Source organism: Salvia hispanica, chromosome 1 (genome assembly GCF_023119035.1).
Source record: "Salvia hispanica cultivar TCC Black 2014 chromosome 1, UniMelb_Shisp_WGS_1.0, whole genome shotgun sequence".
NCBI classification, from domain to species: Eukaryota; Viridiplantae; Streptophyta; class Magnoliopsida; order Lamiales; family Lamiaceae; genus Salvia; species Salvia hispanica.
The window spans coordinates 27,901,779-27,923,071 of NC_062965.1; the positions used below are offsets into that span (position 1 = coordinate 27,901,779).

Here is a 21,293-nt window from a genome sequence, read left to right on the forward strand (position 1 = left end):
ATTTCCTCACTACTTCACAATATATTCCGATAGGGTTCTCAATATAAGAGTAGTAGATTCAACACAGCTACCTCACCTTTGTCTGTATCTAACAACGTTTGTCTTTGAAAAAGATAGTACTAGGAAAGAAGAAACAAATTGAAATGGTGACACATTGTTTGAACATAACAACCATTTTATTTGAGTATGTATCACTTTAAGATTTTTCATTTTGTGGCCCATTCCACACGTATATTTATCATTTCCATATAATTTCTGGCTTTTAAATATTAGATAATTAGAACTTATTGGGATAATTAAAGAGTCTTGATTATTTAGTTACTTTATTATTTAAGTTGTTATATTTTCGGTTTGATTTGGAGTTAATAAGTTGGAGAAAGTAATGAGAGCAATGTATTTCATCTATTTATAGATAATCATAATGGAGAGATAGGGTTGCGTTGGGGTCACACTAGTCTTAAAGTAACAACTTGACAACAACGTAGCATGCAATCTGTGATACATAAGCAAGCAACTCGGCATATGATTCCAAGCAATCTGCGATACGAAATCAGAGCACTATGGTGGCACCATAATTAAAATGACAATCTAGGCAAGATATCTGCTATACATAGACAAACATCTGTGATACATAGGCAAGCAACTCAGCATACGGTTCAAAGCAATCTGCGATAAAAATTAGAGATAATTAATCAAGCAATTTGCGATACATAAGCAAGCAAGTCTGCTACGTGGCAGACTAAGATTGAGTCTGCTCCTACATTTAAGGGTCCTCATTGGTGGTATGTTGTCATAGTTGTCATTTTATATAAGGTTCTCAATATAAGAGTCGAAGATTCAACACAGCTACCTCACCTTAGGCTGTATCTATCTACGTTTGTCTTTGAAAAAGATAGTAAGGAAGAAACAAATTGAAATGGTGACACATTGTTTGAACATAACAACCATTTTATTTGAGTATATATCACTTTAAATTTTTGGTTTTGTGGCCCATTCCACACGTTTATTTATCATTTCCATTTAATTTCTGGCTTTTAAAATATTAAATAATTACTAGCTAGAACATATTGGGATAATCAAAGAGTCTGATTATTTAGTTACTTTATTAATTAAGTTGGTTTTATTTTCGGTTTGATTTGGAGTTAATAAGTTGGAGAAAGATATGAGACAAATGTATTTTTATCTATTTATAGATAATGGAGAGATATGCATTAACGGCTATAAATTATAAGTTGGAGTATTAATTAGAAAATGATTCGATTTTAATTAATGAAAACCTACTATCTTAATCTAGTGACAAAGATCAGATAAAAGGAGAACGCCAAAATTTTTTGCAGGATTAGTTAACGGCTAAAGTGGGCATAAATTACTTCACCATCCAATAAAAATTATGCATAAATTTCTTCTGCCGAAAGTATAGTGGACCGTCTCTATAATGCCAAAATTATATTGTATTTCATGATTAATTATCTCACATCGACCTCTGTGACTATTTATCCTAGACAAATTTTATTTTTGACTTATCTAATAATGTATCACATTATTATCTTATCTAACGAATCAAATAGCACCTAATAGTGCAATAATATGTCTTGCGATCGAGAAAATATCGATCCGTGGGATGCTTTTTCAACTACAACCGAAGGAAATATACAAAACAAAATGAAGACGAAAAATTCAACAAAACTTTTAAAACAAACCAAACTGTAAGCCGTGGCATAAGGAAAGGCAAAAGTCCTTACTCCCCCTTTTCCAACAATGCCTTCAAGGGAGTAGTTGTAAGAACTTGTAGCCAACTCTGTATTCTTACATACGTCGAAACCGGCGCAGGTTTGGGAAGTTTTTCGGGATCGTCTATAAGATCTTGTTGCAACCTCTGCATTCTTCTAAGCAACGACGAAACAAGTTTACGTATTGGAAAGTAGAGGAACAGTAATAAATAAACGAAGACGAAAACAGAGGCTACTATGACAACTATGTTGCCAACTGATTTTGTTTCCATAGGATTGGTCATAATTAAGGAAACTCCATAACTCACTCCAATAGACGTAATCGCCACCCACATGGAATAGGTCGCGATCGCCAGAAAAAAGAAGTTCACCTGTGGCGCTCCGGTGCTGATAAGGAGGATTGTGACGATCGCTGAAATGAAAGCCGTGGTGGTAGCACTAATGAAGTGTTCATAGACTTTAGGATGAGTGGTGGCCATCACTGCTCTGCCCGCGTTGTGTGATGGCGTGTCATCCTGCCACACGCCCCCTGGGGGCTGACCGTCACTTGGAACGCCATCGTGGCTATCAGGACAACCACCACCATCGTCATGTCGGTCAACTTAGGAAAGTGCTCGACGATCGACTGGGGATAGACGTTATGCAATATTCTTCGCATTTCTAAATATGTGCTTGTGTCGCGAAAGCTCTCGTGCAAGATATCCAGTGCTGTTTTGCCAGTGGAATTCGTTGCTAGTTTCTTTATTTTGTTACTTTCCACCAAATATCGTACAATCTGAAATTGTTGATACAATAGTATAATTACTACTAGAATCTAATTAATTAGCAACATACATATACAAAAAATATATACCTCAAGTTGATTGGATCTAACAGCCAAATGCAAGAGCGTCTCCCCATCATCATCCTTTGCACAAACTAAGTCTCCCAATTTTTCCACCAAAATCTTCAATGTCTCAATTTGGCAATGTTTCACACACAAGTGCAACGCGGTCTGACCGCGATGCACTCTCTCCCGGGCGGGAAATAGATCCCGTTGAAGCAACTCCGCTAAAACAATAAAATGCCCTTTCATGGCTGCAATATGAACCGGGTTCATCCCTTGATCGTCTCGCCACCAGCACATCTCTGGGGCCACCAACAACAATCTTTTTGTGACTTCAAGGTTCCCTTGGTCCACTGCAATGTGAAGAGGTGACGATTTTTGGGAGTCCGAAATCCGAGCTAGCAGCGGATTAATCTTCAACACTTCTTCAACAATGGCTATTTGTCCGTACATTGCTGCTATGTGTAGAAGATTTCTTGAACATGGAAATGAAACTCCATGAATGAGATATGGATCTTGTTTAACTAGTTGTTGAAGAGTTGTTACATCCCCTTTTGATGCAGCTTCATAGAGTTTCATTTCTACTGCCTCAGTCGCCATTCTTGCTCTACTAATTAAATATTAATGTCTTTTTTCCTCTACTTCATTAATTTCTCATTTTCTTCTTATGCACAAATGATCAGACAAAGAAACTCGTGTGATAAGGTAGGGTCAGGTTCCTTATTTTAAAGTTGACTAAATTGCTGCCGATTTCCCATTTTCAAGAAATTAAAGACCTCATAGAAATTTTTTAAAAAATTAAGTAAACCTCACAAAAATTAATTATGCAAAGAATTCCGGATCCATTTGATACACGGAATTAAAACTGAATTATAATTGAAATTCTACGAAATTATATTTGAAAGAATAATTCAATTCCATATACATTTTGTAAGTAAAAATGATATAATTGATACTAAGTGTGGGTAGTGTGCGTGTGAAATGTGGTTATCATAAAAAAAATATATTTTATGGTGAGAATTTGACAAGAATATTGGTTAGCATTTTCCACAGCTGCCCCACCTCTGTCATTTTAAAATGTTCACTATTATATTTATGACTATGAAAACTATAATAATGATGGGCCACAATTTCATCGAATGGTGGATTGGACCCGTTGGCTAATGAATTAGCTAGGCTGACTTTTACTTTTATTTCCATCTATATCAAATAAAAATAAATAATAATGCGATAATATTAACCGTCGGCATGATTAATAAATTGATGCGTTAATTTGGCTTTTAAATCTCAAATGATTACAATATAAAGGGGATAATCAAAGAAAATAAGGAGTTTTTATAAAACAAATCTAGTTAATTATTTGGTTATATAATTATTTAATTAATCAAGTTGGTTTTAATTTCAATTAAATAATTTAAAGCTAATGAATATTTTTAAAAAAATATTTCGATTATCAGGATATTATATTGAGAAATTTTATCAAATAAATATTATTATATACTACATGCATGAAGGCATTATTAAACAAATTAATAAAGTGTAGGATCCATGGAGATTGGAGACTTTTATATTCAAAAGGGATGCTTAATTTATTGAAGAAAAGGGACAATGAAAACAACTGTATATTGGTCTATTTAGTATACCTAGTATTTGATAAAAACTTGCAATATTGTAATTATCGATAAAATCAATGTACAAGTTGAATGGGTGCAATGCCCATCGGCATAACCATCAATGTACAAGTTGAATGGGTGCAATGCCCATCGGCATAACCGTAAGTAATACTCCTCCGTCCACCAATAGGAGTTCCGTTTCATTTTGGTCCGTGCGCAAATAAGAGTCCCGATTCATTATTACTATTAATGATAAATAGACATCACATTTCACTAACTCATTTAACTCATATATCATTTAAAACTAATATATATAAGTGAGACGTTAGTCCTTACCATGTGGTGTATTTAGTCAATTCCAAAAATATTCACTCTCTTATTTTTTGTCCTGTTATCCAAATTTGATTAGTTGAACACAACAAATGAAATGTATCTGAAACACTAAAAGCAATTGCATAATGTGCATGCACTCGTGAATCCTTAGTTTATTTGACACATTTAGCATAATGATGCGTCGCTATAGCTCGATTTTTAATCCTAAACAAGTGATACAATTTCTTCAAGAAATACTCTAATCAAGAAGCCCACGCCTAAAAGTGATTTCACTTTCACATTGTTAATTAGATCATGCACATTTTATGTTATATTAGTCTCGTCGGAATTGTTTTCGAGTATTTTAATTTGGAGCACTTAGTTTTAAAGCGATTTCGACTATCCCTTTTCCCAGTTGGCCCTATATATATGTGAAGAGATTAATTGATTGAAAATGAAACTATACATTCATTCTTTGAGTAATTGTTCGAATGTTGTTTCAATTTGTTTCAACTTCACTATCGTTTTCAGAGACAAATGCAGATAGATACATGACAGAGGTGAGGCAGCTGTGTTGAAAATACCACAACGCTTATACTAGCACTAGTATTTAATACCTTATCGGAATATATATTGTGAAGTAGTGAGGAAATTAGGATGCTTGTAGCCAACCTAAGACAATGGCCATTTGGCTGTGTGTGGTGAGTGGACATCAATCATTTATGAATAAGTATAAGAAAAGGGCAAGAAGAAGTAAATAAAAACTAGAGATAAAAAGAGAGAGAGAGAAAAAAAAAAAGAAAAAAAAAAGGAAGAATTAGTGGGAGAAAAAATGGTGAGTGAAGAAGTAGAAAAGAAACTCTACAACGCTGCATCAAGTGGGGATGTTACAACACTTGTACATCTACTTAAACAAGATCCATATCTTGTTCATGGAGTCTCATTTCCATGCTCAAGAAATCTTCTACACGTAGCAGCCGCAAGAGGGCATGTCGAGATTGCCTTGAAATTGCTGGAAGAAGCCCCGGAGATGTGCTGGCGGCGCGACGACCAAGGCATGAATCCGCTTCATGTTGCAGCCATGAATGGGCATCTTAAGATTCTAGAACATCTCCTTAAGTATAGTTGTTTCCCCGCGTTGGAGATACTGCATCGTGGGCAGACTGTGCTGCATTTGTGTGTCAAGCATGCTCAACTTGATGCGTTAAAGTGTTTGGTGGAGAAGTTGGGAGATCTTGTGTGTACAAAGGATGATGATGGCGATACTATATTGCATTTGGCTGTTAGGTGTGATCGAGGTAATTACATACCAACTCTCACGTGTCACATTTTACTTTTACTACTTTAAGTAGATCTCACATTCAACTAACTCATTATATTCACAAATAAAATGAGATTTGTATTTCACTAACTTTTTTCATCCACCTCCTTTTACAAAGTCAAACAATTCTTAAAACCCATATCAGACAAATATGAGACATTTAATGGGAACCGGATAAAGCAAAATTGATTTAGATTTGACTTTTGAAACTAGCTTGTACTAAATTAGATTTAACTAGGGTTGGGTCGATACGTTGTATCGTATCGAAAATTTTGTATCGTTATTGTATCGAAAATATCGATATGAAAGAATTTCATATCATTACCGTATCAAAATTTTCGGTAATACCGAAATTTCGGTATGGATAATATCTATATCGTTACCGTATCGAAATTTCGGTATATCGTACCAAACTTCGGTATACCGTTATGAACGGTATATCGAAATTAAATAGATATCTATATTTTAAATTTTTAACCTTAAAAAAATTAATTATATTGTTATTGTATCAGTATAAACGGTATGTATCGATAATTCAATACGTATTGATTTTCGATATATTTCGATATACCAATAATATGATATATTCGATATAAAACGATATATCGCGGTATATGAAAATTCATATCGTTAATATACCAAAAACTTACGATACGGTATTGTATCGTACCGGAAATTTCGGTATACCAAAAATTTGATATTTTTCAATACGATCGATATACCGTTTTTTCGGTATATTTACCCTGCCCTAGATTTAACTTTAACAATGTTTCAATCTTTTGATTCGCACTTTCATAATCGGTTCATTTATTATAATCTTTCTGTTCCATAGAAAAAATAAATAAAAAAGTAATTGGAGTATTCTCAGTGGATAACGAGTTCCTGAATAGAAAAAAAATTAAAGTTTCCTAAAACAGAAATTGTTACTTTTATCAGAATAACCGAAATGACAGATGTAGTTTATTTTTATGAGATAGAGAGAGTACACCTCTTTTGTTGGCTCAAGTTATAGGATTCAAATTAACAAGCATATCTGATAGAAATCCATGGGTTCCATCCTAAAACCAACCCTTCAAGGTTCACCTTGGAGGGGTTGGATTTTTTCTAATCGATTGGACAAATGGCCCAATTTTTTTTCAATCGGTTGGACCACTTGGCCAAATTTTTAAGTCCAGATATACTGCTGGATCAGTCATTTTTTGGTTTCAGTTAAATTTGACCCACAGTCGGCGACTCGCTCTGATACCATGATAGAAATCCATGGGTTCCATCCTAAAACCAATTGGTGATAGGAGGAGGGCCCATGAGACTTATATACTAGTTTCAGTTTTCTCTTGACACCGATGTGGGACAGTCATATGTTATATTTTTAGTTTCAATTGCCAACAATATTCATGTCCACTGTAGATTTTCGAAGCCCGTTGTATAAATTATCCTCGCTTGTTGTTAATTTTCTGTCGATTGTTCGATGATTGAGTAGCTGATTCGGCTCAACCATGTGTGTCAAACATCCGAAAACAAATTTTCTTTCGGATCTTTGACAATTCATATGATGGTCAAATTTCAAAAGCATTAACAACTGAGAGATTATGCATATTATGAACAAATTTCAGATTGTAGACTACTTGGTGGGAATCGAAGTCCTAAAGCAGGAAACAAGAAACGGGATGGGCAAAACTGCGGTCCAAATCTTGAAGGAGAGTCCTCCAACCACCCGCAACTACTTACAGATGAAAACGCTCTTAAAATATCAGTCAGATCTCTTCATTTTCCAAGTGATCCCGGAGATGAGCAATACCATGATGGTGGTGGCAGTCCTGATCGCCACGATGGCCTTCCAGTCGGCCATCAGCCCTGCAGGAGGAGTATGGGGTGAAGATGACCACAACTCCTCTCACATGGCCGGAAAGGCCGTGATGGCATCTACTCATCCCCTTACATACATGACCATTAGGCGCGCCAACACCACGGCCTTCCTGTGTTCCCTCGCCGCGATGTACCTCTTCACCTTCAGGGTCCAGCTCGGAAATTACACATTTGCCTTCGCATTGGTGTCGTTCCTCGCTATGGGAGCGGCGCTGGTAGCTGTCATGGTAACCTTCTTGACGTCGATGGACGCGGTCACTCCATATCAGCTCAGCTCTCCCACCGCAAATAAGATTATGTGGGGGCTTCTCATATTTGCGCTCGTATGGGAGTGTGGTGTTTATGTAAAACATGTGTATCGGTCGTGGCGAAATAAGAAGAATCTGCAGATTGATCGTAGTCATGATGCTTTCCACCGCTGTCTTTTCTATTGGATTTTTGAGAAGATGGAGAAGCTCAGGTTATCGAGATTCCTTCAGAGATTCGAAATACTTGCATGATTTGTATCTATATGTTTGTATAGTATGAATGTGTTACGGTTTTATCATTTTAGGGTATCCACGATGTGGATATAAGGATCTAGTTATTGCTATTGGGCTTGGTATTACTTCTACTGGGCTGAATCCTGTTGTTTATTTAAGCTGGCCCAAACCCGCGTTCAACCTATGACTTACCTAGGGTGCTCCAATTGTAACGCCCCACCTTTTGAACTTTTTTTGCGTTTAATGCCGCGAAGTCCGTGGATTAATTGGCGAGTAAATTATGATTTTTGATATTCTTTTGACCTAATTTGATTTGGGGTTTGAATGTGCATTGACAGAATTAATTTTGTATATATGAATAATTTCTTTCCATGATGAATATTTATTGGACTCAATTCGGTGTTGGGTTCGATAAATTAAAAAAAAATACACGAACCCAATCTTGTGAAAAATAATTTATGGTCTACACAATTTAAATAAAATATAAGGGTCTTGAGCTCAAATTGATTTAATTAAATCCTACACCCGTGAACGCAAATTCTAATCCCTTTTATTGAGCCCTAAGAGCTCTCCCAATGCACTCGGCGTTAAATTCGGCGTTTTATCGCCGATTATCGCCGAAAATTCGCCGGCAATGGGGAGGAATCGGCGATAATCCGGCGTTAATTCTACCGAATTAACGCCGAATCCCGAAAATTCGCCGGATTATCGCCGGATTATCGCCGACCACTGTGGGCGATAATCCGGCGATAAAAATAGTTTTTTTTTTTTTATTTCCCCCCCTATAAATTTAAAATTTAATAATTAATTTAAAATAATTTCCCCCCTATGTTTTTTTAATTTTCGTCGTTGTAATTTTTTACTCGTGTTTAATACAACGAACTTTATTACTATTATTTGTCTTGTCTTATAAATTAGCTAGCTTTATTATATATAAAAATAAAACAATTAAATTAGTAATGATGTAAAAATGAAATGTTGAGTTAGGGAGAAATAAGGGAGAAACCATTGGAGCAGTTGGCTAAAAGTTGGCTAAAAACTGGGGATAAATTTTGGTGCTGATGTGGCGCTGATGTGGCAGGAGTTAGGGAGAAATAAGGGAGTTTTTAGGGAGAGCATTGGGAGTGCTCTATGACTCTTTTCAATGCAATCAGCGCTAGAAATCTTTCTCCGCCATCTCCACGCGCTCTTTTCAGTTATCTCTCCAATATACAAATCTTGTTCCCAAAATTAATCCCAATCTGTATTCAAATTCAGTCAACTAATTGGTCCCAAATTGAATGAAGAAGCCCTTCATTCGTTGCTCTCATATCTAATTCGTTCGTGGCTGATTTGTTCAAGGTATAACCTTTCTCTAATGCCAAATCCCATGCCTTGCATCTCATGTTAGTACGCTACTGATCTCACCATCACTTTGCCTAATCGAATAAACCAAATAAATCGAATTGAAGAACCAAAGATTTATAACTGGACTTAACTTAAATCGGAGCACGGGGCTGCCCGTTTGGAGTTTGAATGTCGGCAACGGCCTGCAGGAAGGAGTAAAGAAATTTCGGTGTCCCCTTCTTGATAAATACAGTAGAGACTAGAGAGAGAGAGAGAGAGAGAGGTGTAGGAGTGGTATGTCCTGTAAATTAAGAAAGAGAATTGAGGGAGAAATGAGAGAACACAAATTCTGGAATGGGAGCTTTGACCTCCTTTTTATTTGAAATCTCTAATATTCTTTCGAAACTTCTATTCGCTTTAAAAGTGGAAGGGAGGGTGTGCTTTACGTGTATTTTTGAATGGGGGTACATGTTTGACTTCTTTTGAGTTACTACTACTTTTAATCCCTTCTTTATGAGTTTATTTATTTGGGCCAAGTGAGTGGGTTTTTGTTTTAATTTGAGTTGGGCCGATGTGTTTCCGTCCTTGGGCTGATTTAAAATAATTGTTGGGAATAGAATGGAGCTAATTAAATGCTCGTCGTTTGTTTTATCTCTTTGCAAAAATTTTGGGGCACGAGTGACCGGAATTAATCGAAATACTTAAATTTTTAATTGGGAAAAAATTGTAATCTTGATTGAGCAAGTAGCATGCATGAATCTTATTTATTTATTTGAAAGGTTGTGTTGATCTATGTGTTATTTAAATGCTAAAGGTGATTCCTTGCAAGTGAGACGTGATATTAAGGGAAAAAAAATAATTTCAGATTAAGCACTTGAGGTGGACTTTCATTTAAATAAGGACGATGTCCTAACTGTTTTATCAATGGAAATGAAATGCAAATACGTTTATCATGCCATATTTTGTTTTAACGTGCCTATCTGAAATGGCTTTGCCATTTATTATTTCAATCGAATTCAGGTCCTTGTAGGGCTGCAAACCCTACTGGGATTAGTGTACACCTATGGTAGAACGTGTGTCAGCGTACGGGTTGGCCGGTCAAGTGACTTGGTTTGTGGCCACATTCCAAGTCCTGTATGAGCAGATATGGTAAATGTCTATGGGAAAATGACTGCGCAGTCGTGATTTTGGAAAATGGAATATTTTGGTGCCTCGGGCCTTTCAAAAGCTAAAACCCCGATGATTACCTAACAATGGCATGATAAAAAATAAATATTTTTTATAACTTGTTTTCGGCATGAGTCCACTGAGTATTTTATACTCCCTCCTTCCGGGTAAGATGACACATTGATTAGCCGGCACGGGATTTTAGGAGTTATTGGTTAAAGTGTTTAATTGGAGAGAGAGAAGGTGGGTGTAGGTATTAAAGTAGAGAGATAGAGATAGATGGATATTTTAATAGGAATGAGAAAAAGTGGTCGAGTGTATTAATTGGAGAGAGAAAGTTACTAAAAAAGGAAATGTGTCATCTTAGTTGGGACAAACTAAAAAGGAAAACGTGTTATCTTAAGCGGGACGGAGGGAGTAGTACTCAGCCCTGCATGTATTTTCCCTATGTGCAGGTTGAGCGGCGACGAGCTGGGTGGTGTTGAGCTTGAATTGAAGACTTGTTGGTTTTTATTTGGACTTTGAGTGTCGTCGTGTCTTCATACATGACGTTACTTTTTCTCTTGGGTTGAAAATGTTAGTCAAATATGAAATTTACTTTTTATATTAATATTATAATAAAATGTGAGTGAAATGAATTAGTAGAATATAAGACCTACTTACCATTTAATCTATTAAAAATATACTTTGCACCTTTCAGACGCCTGAATTAGGAAAAATATGGTTAATCTATTAAAAATGTACTTTGCACCTTCCAGACGCCTGAATTAGGAAAAATATGGTAAAGATCCAATCAGGTAAAATATCATTATGATTTTACTTTGTCAATTATGTATTTAAACTCAGACCATTTACGTTTTTTTTTTGGACAAAAAAGGTATAATATCATTTGATAAACTAAAATGACATTAACTATTTTGAAGAAAATAACATAATTTAAGTTTTAAGATTGTATCAAATTATATTGTTCAAGCTAAAATAATAAGTAGTATTATGAAAATATAATTGTCATTTTAATAGTATCACGTGAAAAAAAAAGAGAAAGAAAAGAGAAGTTGTGTCAAAAAAATAGAGGATATATAAGAGAGAAAAACTAAATAAATTCTTTTATACTCTTTTTAGAGTTTAAGGTTAAAAATGAAAGTAAAAGACTTTAAGTAGTAATATTTTTCTAATTTAGATACTTGTAGCAATATTTTTTTCTTAAGTCAGATACTTAAAATATGCAAAATGCATTTTGGAAAGATTAAATTTGAAGTCCACGTTAGATAATACTCCCTCTGTCCCATAATAGAAGTCATGTTTTGTCATTTCGGTCCGTCCCACAATAAGAGTCTTATTTAACTTTTACCATAAATGGTAAGTATCCCACATTCCACCAACTTAATCCACTCATATTTTGTTTTAAATTAATACATACAAGTGACACTCATATTTCGCTAACTTATTCAACCTACTTTTCTTTACATTTCCTAATACCCGTGTCATACCTAAATAGGACTCCTATTCCAGCATGCCGGAGGGAGTATTACTAATTTACTACTATACGTAAGTACAATTACATACTTCTCTCTAAAAGGAATAGGCCTCAAACATGATAAATATAAAACTATTCAACATTGTAGCTGAAACTGGAAAGTATATATATAAAAAGAATAAAATACTGCAATTCAATGACTAATTCATACAAATAATTTTTATACCATAGTACTGCTTTGAACTTTTCTGATGGAGTTGAATCAGCTATGGGGGACGGGGAGTCTCAATCTTTGGAAAATCCAATACAATATGCGCCTCCATGTCACAGATATTAATCGATCATAAATACTAAATTTATTACTCACTCTATCCTATAACTATCCTATAAAAATAGTAATTTTGGAATGATATAGATTTTAATGCATAATTAGTAAAATAAAATAAAAAATAGATAAGAAAAAAAATTATATTTTAGTGTAAAATAAGACTCACACGTCATTTGAGAGAAAAAAAAAACTTATGAAAAATAGAATAGACAATATTATGGTCTGAAAAAAATGGAAAGAGTATTATTTTTTTTGGATGGAGCGAGTATTATTCTAATTGGAATGTGCAACATGTCTGGTTGACCCGCAACCCTATCGGGTCAGCCCGCTTAACCCGCCAACCCATTTGGGTTGGCCTGTATAGTCGTTTTATATTCGAGCTGCAAAATAATAGACCTGATTCTCTAATTTTATCGGATTATTTAAGACTGTCGTGCATATTTCTAGTTGAATTCACGTCCTTATACAAATCATCATTTGAGTGTGGAATGGACCACATTTCTGTAGAAGTTTATTTACAAAACAAAAGTGATATACTAGTATATTTTACAATATAACTAAAATAATATGGTTGTTGTGTTCTAAAAATGTGTGACCATTTCAATATGAATCTTCTTCGCTATCGCTTCCGACAAGTGTAGATAGTGGCAGCTGTTTTAAAAATATATTTTGCGAAGTATTGAGGAAATTTATTGAAGAAAAGGTCTATGAAATTTATTTCTTTGGAGGCGGAGGGAGTAGTATTCAAAAGAGATGCTCAATTTATTGAAGAAAAGGTCTATGAAAACCCAAACTAACAGTATATTAATTGGTATTTTGTAGGCTAGTTGATATTGCAAGAAAGAGATGCTTAATTTATTGAAGAAAAGGTCTATGAAAACCCAAACAACAGTATATTGGTATTTAGTTGGCCAGTTGATATTGCAAGTAGTAGTATTCAAAAGAGATGCATGAAAAACCCAAACAACAGTACATTGGTATCTAGTAGGCTAGTTGATATTGCAACTTGCAATATTGTACTCCTATTTATCTATAAAATTATTGTACAAGTTGCATGGCGGCAATGCCCATCGGAATAGGTGATTAAAATACTTGTATCGACAAAAATAATTTACTAACTTTTTTAGAGCATCTCCAATGGCGGCGATCGAGCCGGCTAGCCGATTTCCGGCGCTGGCCGGTCCACTCGCCGAACCATTATGGGCGGCGAGCACCAATTCTGCGAAAAAATAGGCGAGCGATGACCGATGTGCTCAACGATTGGCTCGCCGCCATTGTAGGCTGGCGATCGGCCAACGGCTTCTTTTTTCTTTTTTTTTTTTAAATTTCTGGAACACTATATATACGCGATTTGAACGTCATTTTCATTTGCACCGCTTGTTTTAACGAGTTTTCTCTCTCTGAATTTCTGTACAATAGCAATAAGCGAAATGAGTAACGCGGGTGGTAGTGGTAGTAGTGGTGGGGATGCTGAGGAGGAGTTCGAATGGCAAGTGTTGGAAGAGTTAGAGGCCTATACGATCCGCGAGGCAGAGCGGCTGTTAGAAAGGGCCTTGCAGCCGCCCCTCGACCCATTGTCCACCGTCGAGCGGTGATTGATCGGGATCACGTAGCTGCACATCGGTGGCTATATGACGACTACTTCGCAGAGCAGCCGCGGTTTGGGGACAACCTGTTCAGCGGCGTTTTAGGATGCACATGGAGCTGTTTATGCATATCGTTGACGCTTTGGAGCGTCGATATCGGTGTTTCCGCTTAATGCATGATGCGGCTAGCGGACCCGACCACTCAGCTATTCAAAAGTGCACTCGGCAATCGAGGCAAGTTGGACTACGGAGGCGCGGCAGACATGTGGGACGAGTACCTCCACATCGGTGAGACAACCGCCCTGGATTGTCCGAAGTATTTCTGTCAGGGCGTCGTTGAAATATTCGGTGATCAGTATATCTTCGAAACCCTACCCCGAAGACTGTTGGGATTTGATGCAGATGCACGGGGAGAAGCATGGGTTCCCGGGGATGTTAGGCAGCATAGATTGTATGCATTGGGAGTGGAAGAACTGTCCCGCTGCCTGGAAGGGGTTCTACACCACCGGCTACATGGGAAAGAATCCCATGATGATCCTCGAGGCCGTAGCTAATTACCGGCTGTGGATTTGGCATGTGTATTTTGGGCTAGCTGGGTCGAACAACGACCTCAACGTCCTCAACTCGTCGCCCCTTTTCAACGAGCAGTGCCTGTGGTGTCGGTCCGACCATCTCGTTTTGTCGCCAACGGCAACCGGCATGATATGGGCTACTACTTGGCGGATGTGATATACCCTAGGTGGCTCGTCTTTGTGAAGACGATCAGATGCGCAAATGAAGACATTAAGGCCTACTTTGCGGAACGACAGGAGTCGGCGCGCAAGGACGTGGAGCGCGTATTTAGTGTGCTCCAGGCTCGATGAGCGGCAATTAAGGATCCAATGCGTTTGTGGCATGTCGACTGCATTGCTTGATATAATGTACGTCTGTATTATCATGCACAACATGATTTTCGAAGATGAAGGTGTACAACTGACTAGTTGGGCCAACGACGATAATGAAGCCAGTCCAAGCCACGGTGTGGCCGCCGCCAACGTACGACGGGGGGTACCTCACGATGAAACCAGCCGCCTCCGGGCACATGCCGACATGCGCCAAGTGGATGCCCATATTCAACTCCAAAAGGATTTAATTGTAGAGTTGTGGGCGCGGATGACTGCACGACGATAGTTATTTTTGTTTTATGTATTTTTTTTAATTATGTAATTTTTTTTCGAACGCACTTTTTTTTTAAATGAAATTATTGCATTTTTCCGTATATGTGTCGTAAATTTAATTATGTATTTTGTGTTTAATTCCATAAATTTGATTTTTAATTTTGATTGTTGTGGCTAGCCTATTACTTGTCCACTTGCTTGTCCTGACAATGTGGCAAGAGAAATTTTAGTGCTAATGATATGGCAGAAGGAGTTTGTGACTAGCCATATTGTGGATGCTCTTAGCGTAATACTACTTCAAACTTTCTTAAAAAGAATAAAATACTGCAATTTAATGACTAATTAATACAAATAATTATTATACCGTAGTACTGCTTTGAACTTTTTTGATGGAGTTGAATCAACTATGGGGACGAGGAGTCTCAATCTTTGGACATAATAAATCCTAGATTTATTACTCACACCGTTTTATAAAAATAGTTAATTTTTGGAATGATATAGATTTTAATGCACAGTTAGTGAAATAAAAAAGAAATAGATAAGAAAAAATGATTATATTTTAGTAGAAAATAAGACTCCCGCGTCATTTGAGAGAAAAAAAACTTATGAAAAATAGAATGGACTATATTATGGGCCGAAAAAAAATGAAAAGAGAATCTATTTTTTTGGTGGAGTGAGTATTAGTAGTTTATATTCGAGCTGGCCCGTATAGTAGTTTTATATTCGAGCTGCAAATAATAGACCTGATTCTCTAATTTTATCGGATTATTTGAGACAGTCGTGCATATTTCTAGTTGAATTGACATCCTTATACAAACCATCGTTTGAGTGTGGAATGGACCACATTTCTGTAGAAGTTTATTTAAAAAACAAAAGTGATATACTAGTATATTTTACAGTATATCTAGAATAATATTGTTGTTGTGTTCTAACAATGTGTGACCATTTCAATGTGAATCTTCTTCGCTATCGCTTCCGAAGACAAGTGTAGATAGTGGCAACTGTTTTAAAAATATATTTTGTGAAGTATTGAGGAAATTAGGTAGAACTTGCTTGTGAGCCAACCTTAAACCATGTGCTCTTTGGCTGTTTTGACATCGATCTTTTGTGAATAAGTATAAAGAGAGGAAGAGAAGTAAAGAGATAATATGAACTAGAGATAAAAGGGGAAAAAAGAAGAAGAATTTGTGGGAGAAAGAATGGTGAGTGAAGAAGTAGAAAAGAAACTCTATGAAGCTGCATCAAATGGAAATGTAACAACACTTGTACATCTACTTGAAGAAGATCCATATCTTGTTCGTGGAGTCTCATTTCCATGTTCAAGAAATCTTCTACACGTAGCGACAATGCATGGACAGACATTCATTGTTGAACAAGTGTTGAAGCTTAATCCGCAGCTAGCGTGTATTTCAGACTCCCAAGAATCATCGCCTCTCCACATTGCAGCAGCAAGAGGGCATGTCGAGATTGCCTCGAAATTGGTGTCAGTAGCCCCGGAGATGTGCTGGTGGCGCGACAAGCAAGGCATGAATCCGATTCATGTTGCAGCCATGAATGGGCATGTTGAAATTCTAGAACATCTCCTTATAGAGAGTTGTTTTCCCGCGATGGAGAGACTGCATCGTGGGCAGACTGTGCTACATTTGTGTGTGAAACATGCTCAACTTAGGGCGTTAAAGGTTTTGGTGGAGAAGTTGGGAGATCTTGCGTGTACAAAGGATGATGATGGCGATACCTTATTGCATTTGGCTGTTAGGTGCAATCAACTCGAGGTAATTAAACATCAATTCACATTTCACTTTTACCATTTTTAATAATGCATTCTCACTCGTATTTTATAATACTACTAAAACTTAAATTTTCCACTAACTTTCAATTCACAAATTTCAGATTGTAGAATACTTGGTGGGAATCGAAGTCCTAAAGCAGGAAACAAGAAACGGGATGGGCAAAACTGCGGTCCAAATCTTGAACGAGAGTCCTCCAACCACCCCCAACTACGTAAAGATGAAAAGGCTCTTAAAATATCAATCAGATCTCTTCATTTTCCAAGTGATCCCGGAGATGAGCAACACCCTGATGGTGGTGATAGTCCTGATTGCCACAATGGCCTTCCAGTCGGCCATCACCCCCGTGGGGGGAGTATGGGCTGAAGACGACGCCAAGAACTCTCGCAGAGCCGGGCAGGCTGTGATGGCATCCACCAATCCCAGTGCATACATGAGCATTAAGTTCGCCAACACGACGGCCTTCCTGTGTTCCTTCCTGGCGATGTACCTCTTCACATTCAGGGTCCAGCTGGAAAATTACACATCAGCCTTTATTTTGGTGTCCAGCATGGCCATGGGAGCGGCACTGACAGCTGTCATGATCACCTTCTTAAAGTCGATGGATGTGGTCACTCCAGATGAGGTCAGCCCTGCCTGGGGAAACAAGATTATGCGGGGGCTTCTCATTATTGTAGTGATATGGGCGTGTTATGAGTATGTTAAGCGGTTGTATCGGTCGTGGGTCAATAAGAAGAACCGGCAGATAGATATTAGTGTAGAAGCTCTCCACCACCGTCTTTTCTATTGGATTTTTGGCAAGTTGGAGACGAGGGGGTATTTGATAGACGGTCAATTCAAAATACTTTAAATTTCTTATCTACATGTTTGTAGTAAGAATGTGTCACGATATTATCATCCTACTAAATCAAACGAGTCTCGTTTTCCTATTTTAGGTGTCTACGAATAATATTCTCATTTCAAAAATGCAAATTTTCTCTCATTGCACACACACTACATATGCACACATTCCGCGTGGACGCACAAAATACACACATTGCACACACACTACATAAACACAACACACAACTCACACACTGTGCATGCACATATGCTCATATAACTCACACTTTGCACATACTGCCATTTACATGTACACAATGCACACCTTGCACATACACTGCATATACACATATATCATACACACAGCAGAAATATTACAAACACAATTACCTCCTTAAACACCATCGGAGCGATCTGTAAGGGCATCAGACATTCATACTAGATCATATATAAAGGAACATTTGAAATTTGAATAATAAAATCTTCTTTTTCGAATTAACGATCGGCTCTGGAAAAAAACCCCGTCTCCAACCGGTGAAAAATCCAATAGAAAACACGTCGTATGAAAACATCACCACCAAGATCCTGTTGTCGTCGCTTCTTATTCTTCCATGACTGATACAAAAGCCTTACAGCAACATACACCAATACCCATCCGAACATGTTCAGTGCCCCCGCCACCACCATCATAATCATGTTTCCTACCGAATGCACCCTCTGATTCGGAGTTATCACATCCACCGACATCACGTAGCTGATCGCGATGGCCATTAGCGCCACCCACATCGCGTAGAGAGCCACTGCCATGAAGAAGAAGTGCGTAGCTGGGAGCCCAGTGGTTACGAGGAAGATTGTGATGAGGCATGACACGAAGGCTGTGGTGTGGGCGATATGTGTTATGACATTGGAGGGGTATCTGAGGCGTTCATATATTGTTCTCCTTTGCCTTAAATTCTTACTTGGACGAAATCCTCCCAAGATTTTGAATGGACTTGGGGTGAATCTTAGCCGTTGGGTGTAGATTTGGGTATCTTACTCTTAGTAAAAATTCCATGGTTAATCCACACCAAAGTGGCATAATGACTTGATGTGCCTCACCAATAACTGCTTGACAAATGGAAATAAAAGGGACCCGCATGCCACATTAATTAAACACCTATACTAAACTGGCGGTGCAATTGAGACATCCGTTAATTGTTTTATGGAAAGTGGGCAAAAATATTAAATATGGCAATATGGAAGAATATGCGTTGTCATATATATGTATATAACATATTTCTCACGTAATATAAAAACATTCTTATGTGTATCAAATTTTCTCTATGTGTATATAACCTATCTCTCTCATAATATACAGATAGGGGAGTATTAGGGTGTCACCACCTCTTAAAATAACATCATGCCACCATTCATAGCCAATTATTTGTACACATGGATGAATAATAAGCTGCCACGTGGCAAAAAAAATAAAATAAAAAAGACTATCAGCAATATGGTATACATTATAGAGCAATTTTTCTTGGCCAACAATATCCGACACACTATACAACAATCTATAGAGTGTTGTGTAGCGTTTATAATATTGTTGTATATGTGGTGTCACGGTGTCACTTTAAGAGGTGTTGTCATTTTAACACAAACCTATACAAATATTCTTATATGTATTCGATTTTCATTATCAATACAATGAAGAAATCATCACCATTCTTTTAAGTGCATAGCTAGTGAGATATGTTATTATTTCTGTATTTAATATATATTAAAAAAATACTCCTTGTTCTTGATTTTATAATTGATGTTCTCCTTTATTTTATTGTTTTATTTTTTTACATTCTTTTAAAAACATATTGAAAACTAGTAGTATAATTTAATATGCTAACAAAAGTTATATCCATAATATCTATTTATAAATTTTATAAATACATATATAAATACAGTATAAAACAAGAAAAAAGATTATTACGCATAAAATTCCATAATATTATTATCTAAGAAATTGTAATACTACTGTACAATATTTTTTTGTTAACATGAAAAATAATGTATATGATTACTTTTTTTATGTATAAAATATTAGTACTATAGATTATGAGGCCAATTACATATAAATTGTATATAGCACGTAAATTGTGATCTTCTTTTCTCAGTTTCCATAAAACAATTAACGGATGACTTAATAGGTGAATAAGTGTTTAATTGAGGTGGTATGAGAGTCCTTTTTATTTTTATTTGTCAAGGAGTTATTGGTGAGACACACCAAGTCATTATGCCACTTTGGTGTGAATTGACTATAGAATTTTTACTCACTCTTCATTAATGAATTTAATTGATTTAATTATAGTTTATTCTAACTTCACAAATTTTATTTCCTATATAGGTAATAGAATATAAAGAACGTGGTTATTCTCGTTGACATAACGGACTTACTTGGAATATACGACATCCATCGCGGCTGTATTATGCACTATTATTTGGATTTTTTTTTTCATCGTGGTAAAGCAAACAACTTCTATTGTATATTTCGTCTTGATTCCTTCAATAGATCGATATTTAAAATACAAAGGGGCACTTTCTGAATACTGCATTGATCACTCATTTATAATTATTCGTAGTTAAGCTAATAATAATAATAATAATAATAATAAGGTCCAAAAGTTTGGGATGTTACACTATTGCACGAACCTAGGGCCGATAAAACTGCTGATCCGGCGATTTTTTATTTATTTCTATATTTCACACTATAAATACCCCCAGTGGCGGACGTAGAAAATTTTCTAGTAGGGGTTGTACTTAGAGGTGAGCACAACAACCGAAAATCGAATATTTGATATGAATCAAACCAAACCGAAATTTAAAATTAAGTTCATTTTTTTCAGTTTTCGATTCAGGTTTAAAATTTTGGCTAATCCAATTTTTTTTGTTCGTTCAGATACTAAAAATTTGAAAATAAAAAATTAACTTATTTAAAAATATAATATTATAAAAATAATACTTGTACTGTATTATACGCCATCCGTCCCAAAAAAGATGTCACACTTATACGACGGCACATGATTTTAGGAGGTTTTGTTTTGTGTGTTAAATGGACAGAGAAAATATAATTTTTATATTCATGTGAGAGAGAATTTTTTTCCGAAAAGGGAAATGTGACATCTTTTGTGGGACAAACTAAAAAGGAAAGTGTGATATTACTAAATTAAAAGATTTGTTTTATATATGCCTTAATTACCGCCCCCTTTACAATACTAAATTTTTTTGTTTTTATTTACTTATTATTTGTCTCTATTTTTTGTTCTTGTCTAAATTTTTGTTAGCTTGAATAGTTCTAAGAAACAAAAAATTAAAAAGGAAAGTGTGACATCTTTTGTGGGACGGGGGGAGTACCTAAAACAAATTCTATTTATGTTGATTGAATAAATTAATTTGTGTGATGCATTTTAATTTAATTTTCAAAAGAGCCGGAATTATTATTTAGAAAATATTAAAATTATTA

The 21,293-nt window shown here is 36.2% G+C and overlaps 3 protein-coding genes across 3 annotated transcripts; 2 read left to right on the forward strand and 1 right to left on the reverse strand.

Annotated features, from left to right (window-relative positions):
- Window positions 1–1,627: 1,627 nt before the first annotated feature.
- LOC125205813 (ankyrin repeat-containing protein At5g02620-like) lies at window positions 1,628–3,185 on the reverse strand. The gene is made up of 2 exons (XM_048104995.1): window positions 2,584–3,185; window positions 1,628–2,505 (listed from the first exon to the last, which is right to left on the reverse strand). The coding sequence occupies exons 1-2, from the start codon at window positions 3,154–3,156 to the stop codon at window positions 2,209–2,211; spliced, it is 870 nt and encodes a 289-aa protein (XP_047960952.1). The 5' UTR covers window positions 3,157–3,185; the 3' UTR covers window positions 1,628–2,208.
- A 2,092-nt stretch (window positions 3,186–5,277) lies between these two features.
- LOC125202855 lies at window positions 5,278–8,416 on the forward strand. The gene is made up of 2 exons (XM_048101332.1): window positions 5,278–5,779; window positions 7,416–8,416. Exons 1-2 carry the CDS (start codon window positions 5,732–5,734, stop codon window positions 8,166–8,168), a joined length of 801 nt encoding a protein of 266 aa, XP_047957289.1. The 5' UTR covers window positions 5,278–5,731; the 3' UTR covers window positions 8,169–8,416.
- Window positions 8,417–16,366: 7,950 nt separating this feature from the next.
- LOC125202531 (ankyrin repeat-containing protein NPR4-like) lies at window positions 16,367–17,907 on the forward strand. The gene is made up of 2 exons (XM_048100940.1): window positions 16,367–16,963; window positions 17,082–17,907. Exons 1-2 carry the CDS (start codon window positions 16,391–16,393, stop codon window positions 17,826–17,828), a joined length of 1,320 nt encoding a protein of 439 aa, XP_047956897.1. The 5' UTR covers window positions 16,367–16,390; the 3' UTR covers window positions 17,829–17,907.
- The last annotated feature ends 3,386 nt before the right edge of the window (window positions 17,908–21,293 follow it).

What these genes read in the sequence shown, in the direction of transcription:
- LOC125205813 (XM_048104995.1), bottom strand. Translation starts at nt 3,156, where the DNA reads ATGGCGACTGAGGCAGTAGAAATGAAACTCTATGAAGCTGCATCAAAA. An exon ending in TTAGATCCAATCAACTTGAG is followed by an intron (nt 2,506 to 2,583) that starts GTATATATTTTT and finishes CAACAATTTCAG; the next exon opens with ATTGTACGATATTTGGTGGA.
- LOC125202855 (XM_048101332.1), top strand. Translation starts at nt 5,732, where the DNA reads ATGATGATGGCGATACTATATTGCATTTGGCTGTTAGGTGTGATCGAG. An exon ending in GGCTGTTAGGTGTGATCGAG is followed by an intron (nt 5,780 to 7,415) that starts GTAATTACATAC and finishes AACAAATTTCAG; the next exon opens with ATTGTAGACTACTTGGTGGG.
- LOC125202531 (XM_048100940.1), top strand. Translation starts at nt 16,391, where the DNA reads ATGGTGAGTGAAGAAGTAGAAAAGAAACTCTATGAAGCTGCATCAAAT. An exon ending in TTAGGTGCAATCAACTCGAG is followed by an intron (nt 16,964 to 17,081) that starts GTAATTAAACAT and finishes CACAAATTTCAG; the next exon opens with ATTGTAGAATACTTGGTGGG.